This window comes from Abramis brama (genome assembly GCF_963993115.1).
Source record: "Abramis brama genome assembly, chromosome: 17".
Classification (NCBI taxonomy): Eukaryota; Metazoa; Chordata; class Actinopteri; order Cypriniformes; family Leuciscidae; genus Abramis; species Abramis brama.
Genome location: NC_139979.1, coordinates 7,932,378 through 7,945,609, shown reverse-complemented (window position 1 = coordinate 7,945,609; position 13,232 = coordinate 7,932,378). Strand labels below are relative to the sequence as shown.

The window sequence follows — 13,232 nt, the reverse complement described above, 5'->3', positions numbered from 1 at the left end:
TTTCTATGTTTCCATCCAAAGTTGCAAATTTAACTTGGAATTTAAAATTGAAATGTCGCATTACACAAAATGCATTAAATGTGTTCAAGAAAACAAAATCATCACTTCCTGAGAAACTGGCGCTAAATATCTGTAATAAAAATGTAAGTTGCTATAATCAGGAGCCACTGTGGCTCTTTTTTTCATACATCATTAATGACTTGCGAATCAGAATCAATGCACAGATGATAAGTTATAAACACTGTCATGTTATCTTGTGTTCGGATGCCTGGTGTTTGAGGAATGCAATCAAGTGAGACGCTTCTGGGAGGGAATTAAACCAAACTATTGTGATGACAGACTTTGTCTCAGGCATTTCAGAATGATCAAAATAAGTTATCCCCTGGTTAGTCCAGTTATCCAATCACAAGTCACGTGAGATTTTGTTGCACATCAAGGGATTTATTCGCTGAATGCGTTTTCATTGTAGTTTATGCACGTTGTCTTATCTGATTTTTTTTTATTATCCACCTCAATTGAGCACACAAGTTTTTTATGTGCGTTTTTAGAATTTTGCATGTCTTGGTGCTTCCATCCAGCATTTATTTTTGCAATATCCCAAAATTCACATAAAATAAGTGAATGGAAACATAGCTATTGATACGTTACCTAAAATTACACTATAAAAAGCTAAAAAGGGGGAAAAAACATGCACATTTCAAAAGTGTGTCATGTATTTATTAACACTTCAAGTGCAATTAAGCTGTGAAAACTAAATCAAAATGTCTTTATTAAGTCCTCTTTGTTTAAACCAATCCAAATACCTCCTCAAAGGTTCTGCGTGTCTCCTCAAATTTGTCGCCTTCCTCCACTTCTTCCACCACAGCTGAGGCTGGCACAAAATAATGAGGTCCAATCTCAGCTGCCGGTGTGGTTATCACATGAACAAAGCCTGTTCCCACCTCCTCTGGCAGGAATGGAGTTGTTTGCTCTTCCTCAACTATGTGCAAATCAGACTCCATGATCCAGGGCTCACTGGTGATGACCTTCCTGGACACTGTACATGGAATAATGAAAAAGGGCTTGATGTAAAATCTCATTACTTTCATGATGTGGCAAGACTTTTACAGGCATTATTGCATCTACCCTCAATGCAATGCTATGAAAAGATCTATATACCAACAACGTACTTCATGAAAACCGACTTTTAAACTATTAAAATTGTTAAAAGTAGGATCACTTGAGGTATCTCACCAGACAGGTCAGAAGACAGACACGTGGAGTCGCAGCAGAAGCACACAGCATTTGAACTGTATAATTCTTCCCATCTGAAGAAGAAATGATCTGAATTAGTACCAAACCAGTTTAGAATTATCACAATGCAAACCAAAACTCAATATACCGTTTTGTTGACTGGTTATAAGTGCAGGACTTTGAACTTGCCGTTGGATCTAAACTTCCGACAGATATTTCACAATGCATGTACAGATGCTGAGAATAAAAAGAACAGGCAACCTCAACATGCAATATTTTTCTGAAATTGTATGACAGCAGCATGCCATTATGGCTTATTAATTAACCTTTCCCAACATTCCATGGAAATGAAAAGCATCCAATGAGAACCGCACAACATTCCTTTGTCCACTTTGAATGAATCTGGACCACCTGCTGCTCATGCTATCAATCATGCACCTGAAATAAAAAAAAAAGTGCATACATTTTGTGTCAAGTTATGTCTTCAGTTCCCCTCTTCAAAACCCTGTAAAGTCTGGCATATGTAATAATAGCCCCCCAAAATGGAACAGTTTTAAAACATAAAAAGAAATCTAAAAAAAGGTTTGCATGCGTGTTGTTTGCGGAGTATCATTTTTGATACATCAGGCTTTTACGGCTCATATAGTACGATATAGAAGAATGTGAAGCTCATACTCAAGGAGGAAAAATAAAACAATCCTCAATTTTATCCAGAGGCCCAAAACTGAGCAAAAATCTCCAATTTGATTCAGTTGCTGTGATTCACATGGTCAATACGTAAAATGAAATTCTGATAGCTTGTAAAGTGAGAAAGTAAATATCAATTGTCACTATATAGATCCTAATTATATATCTGTCAGATGATATTTAAATGCTTGTGATCAAACCTCTGTAGTTCGAATTGTGGGGGGACAAAACACAATGCAATGCAATACAATGTTTGAGAAATGTACAAATCAACGTTCCTCAAAAGCCTGTTTGATACATTTTAACATGATTTTTTTGCGTATTCTTACGTTAACGTCATAAAAATTATTTCACAGAAAAAAGGCATGTACCACAACCTGAAGGGGGACGTTTTAGAATTATACTAAAATATGTTTTGCCTGCTAAGAAAGTATAAACTATCAATCAGATAACAGAAGGCATGTAGCAGATTGTGTACAGCAGGTTTTTCAAAAAAGGATGATGTTGATCATTTAGAGGCCTTCGAAGATTCGTTTAAAATACGATACAGTAGGCTTTATAGGGTTAAATGAACAAAGTGTTACCCGTGGTTTTCAATGACTGTAAATTGTGGCATAGACAAATGAGAACTGCTGATAGTCACATAACAGGAATCCACAAACAGCCTCTTGTCCTTAGCAAGAGGGGGTCCGTCTGCCTGAAAGTACATGGGGTGACCAAGGGTGTACTCTTCTGTGGGGGATAATCTTCTCCACAGCTCTAAAAGACAGAAACGTGATGACTCATTGACTGAAACAGAATGGAGTTCTAATTTACATTAGTCAAACCTTATTTACCATCACGGGGACTTAGTACAACGCTGTCCACTGTTCTCAGGGGCTTGAAGTGGTTCTGAAGTCTGACTTGTGGTATGTAACCAATTTTGTAGGAGTAATGATATCTGGGGAAAAAAAGATCATGGGTGTTTGATTGTTAAAAAAAATAATAATTCAGTGATTGATTAACAGATGAACAAAATGGACACAAAAATGTACTGCAAGTTTAAGTGGAACATATAATGAAGACAAATCTGGTAAAACTAAAGACATCAATTTACCTGTTAAAGTGACACTCAACAGGGAGCGAGAAAGGCAAGGCACGGCGGATTGGCGACAGGTCCACCTCCGGAGAGTAGTGCAGTATGTTGGAATATGTTACTCTTTTGTTTATTAACTGCATTCAAAAAGACAAAGATAATTTCAAAGTTTATCAAGTGAATATGGAGGCCCTGAGTTGAATGAGTTTTTTCCAAGCGCCTTAAAGCGATAGTTCACACAATTAAAATTTTGTCGTCATTTACTCACTCTCAGGTTGTTCTAAAACTGTATGAGTTTATTTCTTATGCTGCTGAACACAAAAGAAGATATTTTGAAGAATGTCGGTAACCAAACAGTTGATCGGTCCCATTGACTTCCATAGTATTTTTTCCCCCCTCCATACTATGGACGTCAATAAGGCCCTGGGCCTGTTTGGTTACCCTTATTCTTCAAAGTATCTTCTTATGTGTTCATTTTTTGGTAAACTATTCCTTTAACTTTTTTTTTTTTGCTGTAACATGTAGCCTATTAGTTTCCACAATGTTTGCAAACGCCTATTGTGAAGTTATCAAATTAAAAAGTAATAGACAAAAATACAACAAGCAAAACGGACATACAACATACGAAGCCCCTTAAGTATGGAGGAAAAATGCAAAAAAGAAAAGAAAAAAAGGAAACGACAAAGAAAAACAAACCAGCTAAGCACACCTGTCTTTTACTGGCACACTTATCCATGTCGTAAATAAACACATAATAGTGTTTTGTAGTCTTGCTGATGTCACATGTTCCCAGTTTTAGCTCAGACCCCAAGCCATCTAGTCCTAAAATCTGTTTGTTGACTTTAACGATCATTTTCTTCCTTTGGCAAACGACGTTTACTTGTTGTGATCGATCGCGGCGACGGGAGCTCGCGCGTACTCTGGCGCGCGGCACGAGGACTTCTCTCGTCTCTTCGGCTAGTTGTTCACGACCTGACCCGTGCATTGGAGTGAACTGCTTTTTGTCCAAAAGGGGGATTCTAGAATGCTGGAAAATGGGAAGTTGCAAATATGGCGAACCAAGACGCTTGACAGCAGATCCTTCAAAATCTTCTCCAAATCTTATGTCCAGTTCTGACTCTGAGATCGCGTGCTTAGGCGCAGCTCGTAACGCGTAAACATATGTGGACAAAAAGACCACTAAAGTAAATAATACTGGAAAATAAAGCTTCATATCTCTAAACAGCATCAAAGTAATAGTCACAATCACTCAAACAACCTTGACATATTTCACATAACCGAGATGGGTAATTAAAGCACCTGTCGTCTTCAAGCACTGCTGATAGAAGTCCGATTCATTTCCACGAACCGGTTCTTTCGATTCGAGCAGGTCTCAGAACAGATTCAGCGTTTCTTTTACGTCATCAAGTTATTATTGTTTTTTAGGGTTTTTTTTTACCTTTCTGCTTGTTATTTATACATCCAATGCACTAATAATAGATTTCATTGTTAATTTACATTCTTGTTCTTATTATTATCCACAGACTGTCTGTAATGTTCCTCAAATTTATTCTGGTGATGTCTAAACTTCCCTTTCCTGTATTTTAGAAAGCATTTTGGTCTAATTAATCTGATGTGAACAGCAACATGCAACAGGAGGCAGGTAACATAAATCTACAGAATTATAATGAAATATGACACTTTTTTCACACAGAATGGCTTTAATGTTATCCAAATTCACTCTGGTAATGCCTAATCTCCTTTGTTTCATAATCCAGAAAGCATTTTGGTCTGATGTGACTAACTACAGACATACAGCACACACAGTCATAAAATCAGACAGTAGGCCTACATTAGAGATTTCTCTGTTCTTTATTCTTAAATATGTCTATTGTTCACAAAATTAATTCAGACCATGTCTAATCTCTGATTTTCTAGAGTTTATGTGGTTTACGGCCATGTTTAGGTGGAGGATCTGACACTAACAGCCCTCCTCAAGTTACAACTGACATCGCCAGGAACAATATAAAATTAATCATATAAAACAGCTCCAAAACTTTTCAGATGCTGCCTTGTTGTCAGTTGCATGAAACTTGGTAAATGTTCCCAGCGGATTTTTACTTTATGATACCGTTGCATATTCCTCCTAAGAAGTCTTTAGTTTAATTCCAAATGTAAGGTAGAGTTGCTTATGATTTAGGTTATATTAGATTATATACTTTGTATTCTGCATAAAGCAAATTAAGCCCATTTTAGGACAATTGAAAACTTTTGAAAACAAAAAAAAATCTTGGTCATGTTTCACAAAGTTTTCATTTGTAAACTACAGTTAATATGAACTAACAATGAAAGATACTTCTACAGCATTTATTAATCTTAGTTAATCTCAACATTTACTAATCCTTTTTTAATATCAAAAGCTGTATCTGTAACTGTGAACTAACATGAACATTTTAATTAACAATTGCTGCAAAAATGTATTGTTTATTGTTAGTTTGTGTTAGTTAATGCATTAATTAATGTTAAAAAAATGATACCTTATTGTAAAGTGTTACCAAAATCTCATTACTGTACTGTACTATATACATTTCATGTTTTCATTATTCATTTTAAAATCAGCTTCAAATTCAGTACAACAAACAATACTATGCTGATGATATCTGATATAGTGTACAGCACCTTGGTCAACAATTGTTGTTTTTAGTGGTGCTATATAAATAAAGTTGAGTTGAGAATACTAAAGCTTTACGTAAAATAAAGACAAATGCGCAAAAAATAATAATAATCTTATTGGTAAAAATAAGCTAAAATTCTTTTAAAGCATTTCTCTTTTGATTTTGGGAAAAAATATGAACTGTGAGATATTCCCCTTAAGAATAAATTGTTAATTTAATGAGAGGCATCAAAAAGGTCACAGGACATACGATCAGAGAAGAAAAAACGAATGATCAATCAAAAATGTTTTAATATTCCGATGACATTACAGTGGATGTCAGTACTGTACATTGAAGCGTTCCATATGCATGGAAAAACACCTGGATGTCATCATATTATGCACATTCCTGAATTCAGTTGAATCCATGACCAAAACACTGACTTTAAGAAAGTATGCCGAGATCTTTTGCCCCACAGATGCAACTCCAAAAAAGGTCCATTAAGGATCCTAAAACAGAAATAAATAAATAAATGCAAATAAAAAACTCTTATAAAGTGCAGCTAAATTCAGAATAAATGAATTAAAAGCGTCATACCTTTGAGACCCTGGAACGATCTCAAACGTAAGTCCCCCATTTCTCGCTCACTGGGTAGGTTAATGTTCATCTTTATTCCACTCCATTGGTTCTTGTTTGGCATTTAAAAATACCTCTTCATCCATTGCCATGTGTGAGGGTACTGTGGTTCGTACCTGCAAGCTCTTCTCAAAAACTTCAGGCTTTATTTTATATTTGGACAGTTGTTCTCTGGTAATGTCAGTCAGTTCATTTAGTCCACTCTTGCTGGACCCTTTGTCATCATTAACATCTTCCAAAAGCTCGGTGCTCTTGAGACTCCCAGCATCCTCCTCCAGCTCTTCAACACTATCCATCTGTTCCCCAACAGACATCACTTTTCCAGAACGATCGCTCTCCTCATCCTTTACAGCAGTTGTTTCCTCTGTCCCAACAATTACTTCTACATCCTCATCTAACTTTTTCATGGGCATCTTTTTATTTTCTTCTTTTGCTTCCATTTGTTTTTCAGTCTCCACTTTATAACCATTTTCTTTCTCTTTACTGATTCCTTCTGCGCTCTTGAGTCTCCCAGCATCCTTCTCAAGCTCTACAACACTATCCATCTGTTCTCCAACAGACATCACTTTTCCAGAAAGATCACCCACATCCTTTAACTCTATAGCAGTTGTTTCCTCTGTCCCAACAATTACTTCTACATCCTCAAAGTCTTTCATGGGCATCTTTTTATTCTCTTTTGCTTTCATTTGTTTTTCAGTATCAGGCACAATCTCCACAGTGTAACGATCATCTTCCTCTTCACCGATTCCTTCTGCGCTCTTGAACTTCACCTCCTCTGTGTCCTTCTGAACACCGAACAATCCTTTTCCTTTGATTAACGATTGTTCGTTCTTGTCCATAATCCAGGGTAGACTTGTTACCAGAGATTGCGTTGTACGGGGCAAAGAAGCTGTTGCGAAAGCAAGAACAAAACATTGATGTATAGTGTTTTCATTTCAAGTTATGATAGTCTCTGAAGCCTTCTACTTACAAGTTGCTTCAATTTCACAAGTGGAATCACAACATGCACAAACGGATGCATCAGTGGTGAGTTCGTCCCACCTGTTGGTACAAGATAAGAATCTTGCTTCTCTGCATTTACACAGTATGTTGCACACATACACATACAATTATTCACCTTCTCTCTGCATTGTTATAGGTACAGGATTTTGCTGTTGCGCTTGTGGCTTCGTGAACCGATATTGTGCAATGCAGGTAAAAGTGCTGTAAAAATTAGGAAAAAATGCAATCAACACTTACATTCACATACATATATATATATATATATATATATATATATATATATATATATATATATATATATATATATATATATATATACATACATATATATATATATATATATATATACATATATATATATATATATATATATATATATATATATATATATATATATATATATATATATATATATATATATATATATACACAGTGAGGAAAATAAGTATTTGAACACCCTGCTATTTTGCAAGTTCTCCCATCATGGAGGGGTCTGAAATTGTCATCGTAGGTGCATGTCCACTGTGAGAGACAATCTAAAAAAAAAAATCCAGAAATCACAATGTATGATTTTTTTAACTATTTATTTGTATGATACAGCTGCAAATAAGTATTTGAACACCTGTCTATCAGCTAGAATTCTGACCCTCAAAGAGCTGTTAGTCTGCCTTAAAAATGTCCACCTCCACTCCATTTATTATCCTAAATTAGATGCACCTTTTTGAGGTCGTTAGCTGCATAAAGACACCTGTCCACCCCATACAATCAGTAAGAATCCAACTACTAACATGGCCAAGACCAAAGAGCTGTCCAAAGACACTAGAGACAAAATTGTACACATCCACAAGGCTGGAAAGGGCTACGGGGAAATTGCCAAGCAGCTTGGTGAAAAAAGGTCCACTGTTGGAGCAATCATTAGAAAATGGAAGAAGCTAAACATGACTGTCAATCTCCCTCGGACTGGGGCTCCATGCAAGATCTCACCTCGTGGGGTCTCAATGATCCTAAGAAAGGTGAGAAATCAGCCCAGAACTACACGGGAGGAGCTGGTCAATGACCTGAAAAGAGCTGGGACCACCGTTTCCAAGGTTACTGTTGGTAATACACTAAGACGTCATGGTTTGAAATCATGCATGGCACGGAAGGTTCCCCTGCTTAAACCAGCACATGTCAAGGCCCGTCTTAAGTTTGCCAATGACCATTTGGATGATCCAGAGGAGTCATGGGAGAAAGTCATGTGGTCAGATGAGACCAAAATAGAACTTTTTGGTCATGATTCCACTAAACGTGTTTGGAGGAAGAAGAATGATGAGTACCATCCCAAGAACACCATCCCTACTGTGAAGGGAACAACCTCCTTCCCTCAGTTAGAGCATTGAAGATGGGTCGAGGCTGGGTCTTCCAACATGACAATGACCCGAAGCACACAGCCAGGATAACCAAGGAGTGGCTCTGTAAGAAGCATATCAAGGTTCTGGCAATAGAGAATCTTTGGAGGGAGCTCAAACTCTGTGTTTCTCAGCGACAGCCCAGACACCTGACTGATCTAGAGAAGATCTGTGTGGAGGAGTGGGCCAAAATCCCTCCTGCAGTGTGTGCAAACCTGGTGAAAAACTACAGGAAACGTTTGACCTCTGTAATTGCAAACAAAGGCTACTGTACCAAATATTAACATTGATTTTCTCAGGTGTTCAAAAACTTATTTGCAGCTGTATCATACAAATAAATAGTTAAAAAAAATCATACATTGTGATTTCTGGATTTTTTTTTTTAGATTATGTCTCTCACAGTGGACATGCACCTACGATGACAATTTCAGACCCCTTCATGATTTCTAAGTGGGAGAACTTGCAAAATAGCAGGGTGTTCAAATACTTATTTTCCTCACTGTATATATATATATAGACACACAAACACACATTTATATATACACATGTATACATATATACATTCATATATGCATGACAGACAGACAGATTGACATATCCATCTACGTATCAGGCAGGGGCAAGTTGTCACATATGTTTTATATGCTGTCATTTCTATACAATAAAAAAATTCTCTCAGCCAATTTATGGGTTTGATAATTAACTTTTCAATTTTTGCTGTTTCATATTTCAGCAATAACAAATGGCAATTTGATTTTTTTTCCGTATTTTACTGTTTACATTTTGATGAAAAGGCCATCAAATATCCTGATTTGTTATGGGAGATGGCTTTTTATTTTAGATACATATTGTGGAACTGATTATCATCAAATTAATGTCAATAAACAGCGGGTTTCCTTTTAAGACAGCTTGCTCCAGTCCATATAGTGTGACAAAATGACCCATAGGTCAATTGTGTGTTAAATCAGTTAATTCCCACAATCAATATTCCACAAGTTATCTGCAGCTAAAACTTCAAGGTGTGGACCTATGAAAAAAACCAATATCAAAACCCCACCCTACAAATAATCTCTGGAGTTAAAAGCGAGACAACTAGCCCCGGTCTCCAATATATTATACATATATATAACCCATTTAAGAATGAAAACATTACCGTGCCAGTGACTTGGGGGAGTAAAAAGGCATCAACTGAAAACCTTATAATCTTTGACTGTCTTTGGAAAAAGCGAGAGAGACTTCCTTGTCTTCTGCTGTCCTCCATACACCTGAAATTGAGGTTTGGTGTTTATTTATTTCTTTCTCCATGCTGAAAGAGTCTTTATGTTAAATAAAAGCAGAGTGTGCCAAACAGCTTACCCATAATTACAAATAACACTGTGTTGTGGAGTGGACTTTGGGTCTTTGGATGCTGTTGCATAGCAGGAGTCAACAAAAATCCTTTCGTATTTGGACATATGAGCAGCACTGACTTCAAAATACATGGGCTCCCCAAGCACAAAACTCACATTTTCTTCAAGTCTTTCCCAGCGTTCTGGAGTTCACACAGTTTAATAGACCGATGGGCACCAACATCATATTAAGAGGTCAAACAAAACATGAAATTATATAGAAGGAGAGAGGGAGCTTACCATTACACACAGAAATACTAAACTTGGCCCTTCGCTCAAAAATCTTGTGAAACATGCGCTCCCTCGGCACAGGCAGGAAGCCTATTTTGTAGGAATAATGAAATCTAGAAATTGGAGAAAGCAAAAGATGAGGTGAATTTCATTTCCAACTCCGGAAACCTCTTCAGATTCATGGTTTACCTATTGTATAGGCACTGGATGTTTAGCGTGAGGGGCACCGCTCGGATGACTGTCCCCTGAGGCTCTGGTGTATAGTGCAACGTGTTAGAATACATGATCTGGCCATTCGTCATCTGAGGAGGATCAAACATTGTAATATGGCAGGTAAAATCAAGATTATTAATTATTATTTAAGGAATTTTGCAGTATTGATTATAAATTATCCATGCACATCATTACTTTTTATTTTTAATTCATGTGCCCTCATAATCTTTAATCAAAATAACTCTAATCTTAAATAAAAACGAATGAAATATTATAATATATAAAATGTACACATTCTACTACATGCCTTCTGTTGTGTAATTGATAGTTTACTTTTTTTTTTTGCAATTACATTACAGCCCATCAGAATTTCATTTAACTTTTGGGCCATACAAACATCAGCAACTGCACAAAATTGCATAATTTTGCTCAGTTTGGGCCTCTGAATAAATTCTTTAGATTCTCGAGTAAGGTTTAATATTCTCCTATATCATAATATGAGCCATAAGAGCCTGATGTCTCAAATAAGATAGGCCTACTCAACAACAAAAAACACATATGCAAACTTTATTAAACTAAAGATTATTATGAGAATTTGACATTACCATATCTAAATGTGTTCTAGTTTTCTAAACAATGGAATAGTGATTAATCACAAATATCTTGACAATTTTAAACAATTGACCACTGTATGCTATAATGTTTCAGATTTACACAGTCTAATAGTGTGTTGAAAAAAGATAGCCTTTTAAGTAAATATTTTACTGATAATATTTTGCACACATTATGAATATTTAACAGCACAATTATAGAGAGCTATATATTTTGCTGCCTATATTTGTGCTGTTAAATATTCAGAAACTAAACAATTATATGATCAATAAGTGATAACATATGTTTTTAACATTGCTTTAACTAACTTTAGTCAGTTAAAATGTAATTTAAGTTGAAATGACTTAAACATCCAAGTTGATTGTCCTTAATTTAAGGCAGCAACTTTTTTACAGTTTATATAGAAACCTATGACAAAAGCGGACCTTCAAGATTAGGTTTATCGTATATACAACTACTTACCGTTAAAGAGCTATCGCAGTCATTGAGGTCGTAATGGAAATATAAGAAATCCTCGTCGGAGCGTGAGACAGGACATGTTCCCAGTTGAAACAAAGACGGTGAACTTCTGAAGCCCAGAAGATTCTCATTCATGCGCACTGAGATCTTACTGTAACCACACCAAACCTCTACGCCACGAGCATTACGCACGGGAGACACTTGGGCAAACTGAGGGTTCACTTGAGGAATTAGAAGACTAGTCAAAAGGTTTGGTAAGTGTCGTCTCCCGGAGACAGGCCTGAACAGATCCATGTCAACGAGAGGAACTGGAACATGTTGGAACATTGGGAAAACGTGATATGGTCGTATAACCGGAGGATTCTTCATAAACTCACTGTTTTCTGTCCACGGCCTGACAGCGCCTGACATGGGTTGCATGGCAAGGACTTTCTGCTCCGTGAATACGACGTTGCTATATGGGTGACCCCCGGTCCCATGATTGTAAGCTTTGACGATGCACATTATGCCAATAAAATACAAAGAACAACAAAAACACAAACTCATGCGCTCCATGATAGCCATTGACTCTTAAATGTGATATAAAGGAAATAAATAAAACGCCGCTGAGAAGAACGCTAGGCGCGCCCTGTAGTCACCTGTTGATTGATGACGTAAAGGGCTAATCAACCGTTTTTTCGAAGTTTCAATGAGCCGGTAAAAAAAACGTCATCACGTAATTCACGCAAGTCCCATTGAACCCTTTATTTAAGCACATATATTAAGGTTTATATAAAAAAAAAATCTTTATTGTAATTACGGGTACCTACCATGATTTAGCATTAGCCTACATATAGCCTAATAATTTAGTATATAACAGTACGGAAATCAATTTACCGTTATTTTTCCATTTAATTATATTCTAGCTTATTAAAGCCAAGTTTATTTCTTATGCGGTTTGATTTTTTATTTTTTTTACTTGTTACATCCTTGCTAATCGTTTATTAAATGAACTTACCTCACACTTTTGTTCTTTGCTTATTACGAATTTGACGTTTGAAATATGCAGCTCATGGTTCATTGAGTTGGTGACTCGAGAGAATCACTCGCACCGAATCAGTCCGATTCGCAAAAGAATCATTCATAGCAGTTTTGTCGAATTGACGAGAATACGCAGTTAGTACTTTGGTCTAATTTGCCGCGTGCAACAAATCCGTAAATTTCATTTTTTTATATATATATATATATATATATATTAAAAAATATATATATATATATATTCAGTTATAGGGCTATCGCATGCAAGTTTGCTTTTACATTTCAACACACAAAAAATGTGGTTTGTAACTTATGCTTAGTTAGAAGCATATACTTATGATCCAATACTGCAAATAGGGGTGTGGAAACTATTGTTTTTGTAGAAAGACGAATTCAATGCTAAGTAGCACTTTTTGACTGGCCTCAAGTACAAGCTAGTTTTTATCCTTTCACCATGACTCCTTGTCTACTTTTAGGAAATGTCTTACCATGAGCACTTAATCTAGTCTAATTCATTCCAGTGCTTCATAAAAGTAAAAGACCAGCAATATACGTTTTAGGTACAACTTCCTGTTACTTCCTGATTTGTAGTGGGCCTACATACATTAAAAATGCTATCAGCCAGCTTGAGGCTTAAGGTATTATACCTAAACCAAAC

At 36.2% G+C, this 13,232-nt stretch overlaps 2 protein-coding genes across 2 annotated transcripts; both read right to left on the bottom strand.

Moving 5' to 3' along the window:
* Positions 1-692: 692 nt before the first annotated feature.
* Positions 693-4,208, bottom strand: zp3d.2 (zona pellucida glycoprotein 3d tandem duplicate 2; the record flags this gene model as incomplete). Its single annotated transcript, XM_084090017.1, has 8 exons — positions 693-1,036; positions 1,234-1,307; positions 1,382-1,470; positions 1,560-1,671; positions 2,505-2,679; positions 2,757-2,860; positions 3,017-3,132; positions 3,705-4,208. The coding sequence occupies 8 exons, from the start codon at positions 4,206-4,208 to the stop codon at positions 786-788; spliced, it is 1,425 nt and encodes a 474-aa protein (XP_083946143.1). The 3' UTR covers positions 693-785.
* A 1,713-nt stretch (positions 4,209-5,921) lies between these two features.
* On the bottom strand, positions 5,922-12,117 carry zp3d.1 (zona pellucida glycoprotein 3d tandem duplicate 1). The gene is made up of 9 exons (XM_084089244.1): positions 11,561-12,117; positions 10,463-10,575; positions 10,283-10,386; positions 10,011-10,185; positions 9,808-9,919; positions 7,382-7,467; positions 7,235-7,305; positions 6,226-7,153; positions 5,922-6,137 (listed from the first exon to the last, which is right to left on the bottom strand). The coding sequence occupies exons 1-8, from the start codon at positions 12,110-12,112 to the stop codon at positions 6,285-6,287; spliced, it is 2,082 nt and encodes a 693-aa protein (XP_083945370.1). The 5' UTR covers positions 12,113-12,117; the 3' UTR covers positions 5,922-6,137; positions 6,226-6,284.
* Between the last annotated feature and the right edge of the window lie 1,115 nt (positions 12,118-13,232).

Bases quoted from the DNA above. Each gene is read 5' to 3' on its own strand.
- zp3d.1 (XM_084089244.1), bottom strand. From the start codon at position 12,112: ATGGAGCGCATGAGTTTGTGTTTTTGTTGTTCTTTGTATTTTATTGGC. The intron at 7,306-7,381 runs GTGAATAATTGT...TTGTACCAACAG, and splicing joins TATAACAATGCAGAGAGAAG to GTGGGACGAACTCACCACTG. The intron at 7,154-7,234 runs GTAAGTAGAAGG...CTTTCGCAACAG, and splicing joins TTGTGAAATTGAAGCAACTT to CTTCTTTGCCCCGTACAACG.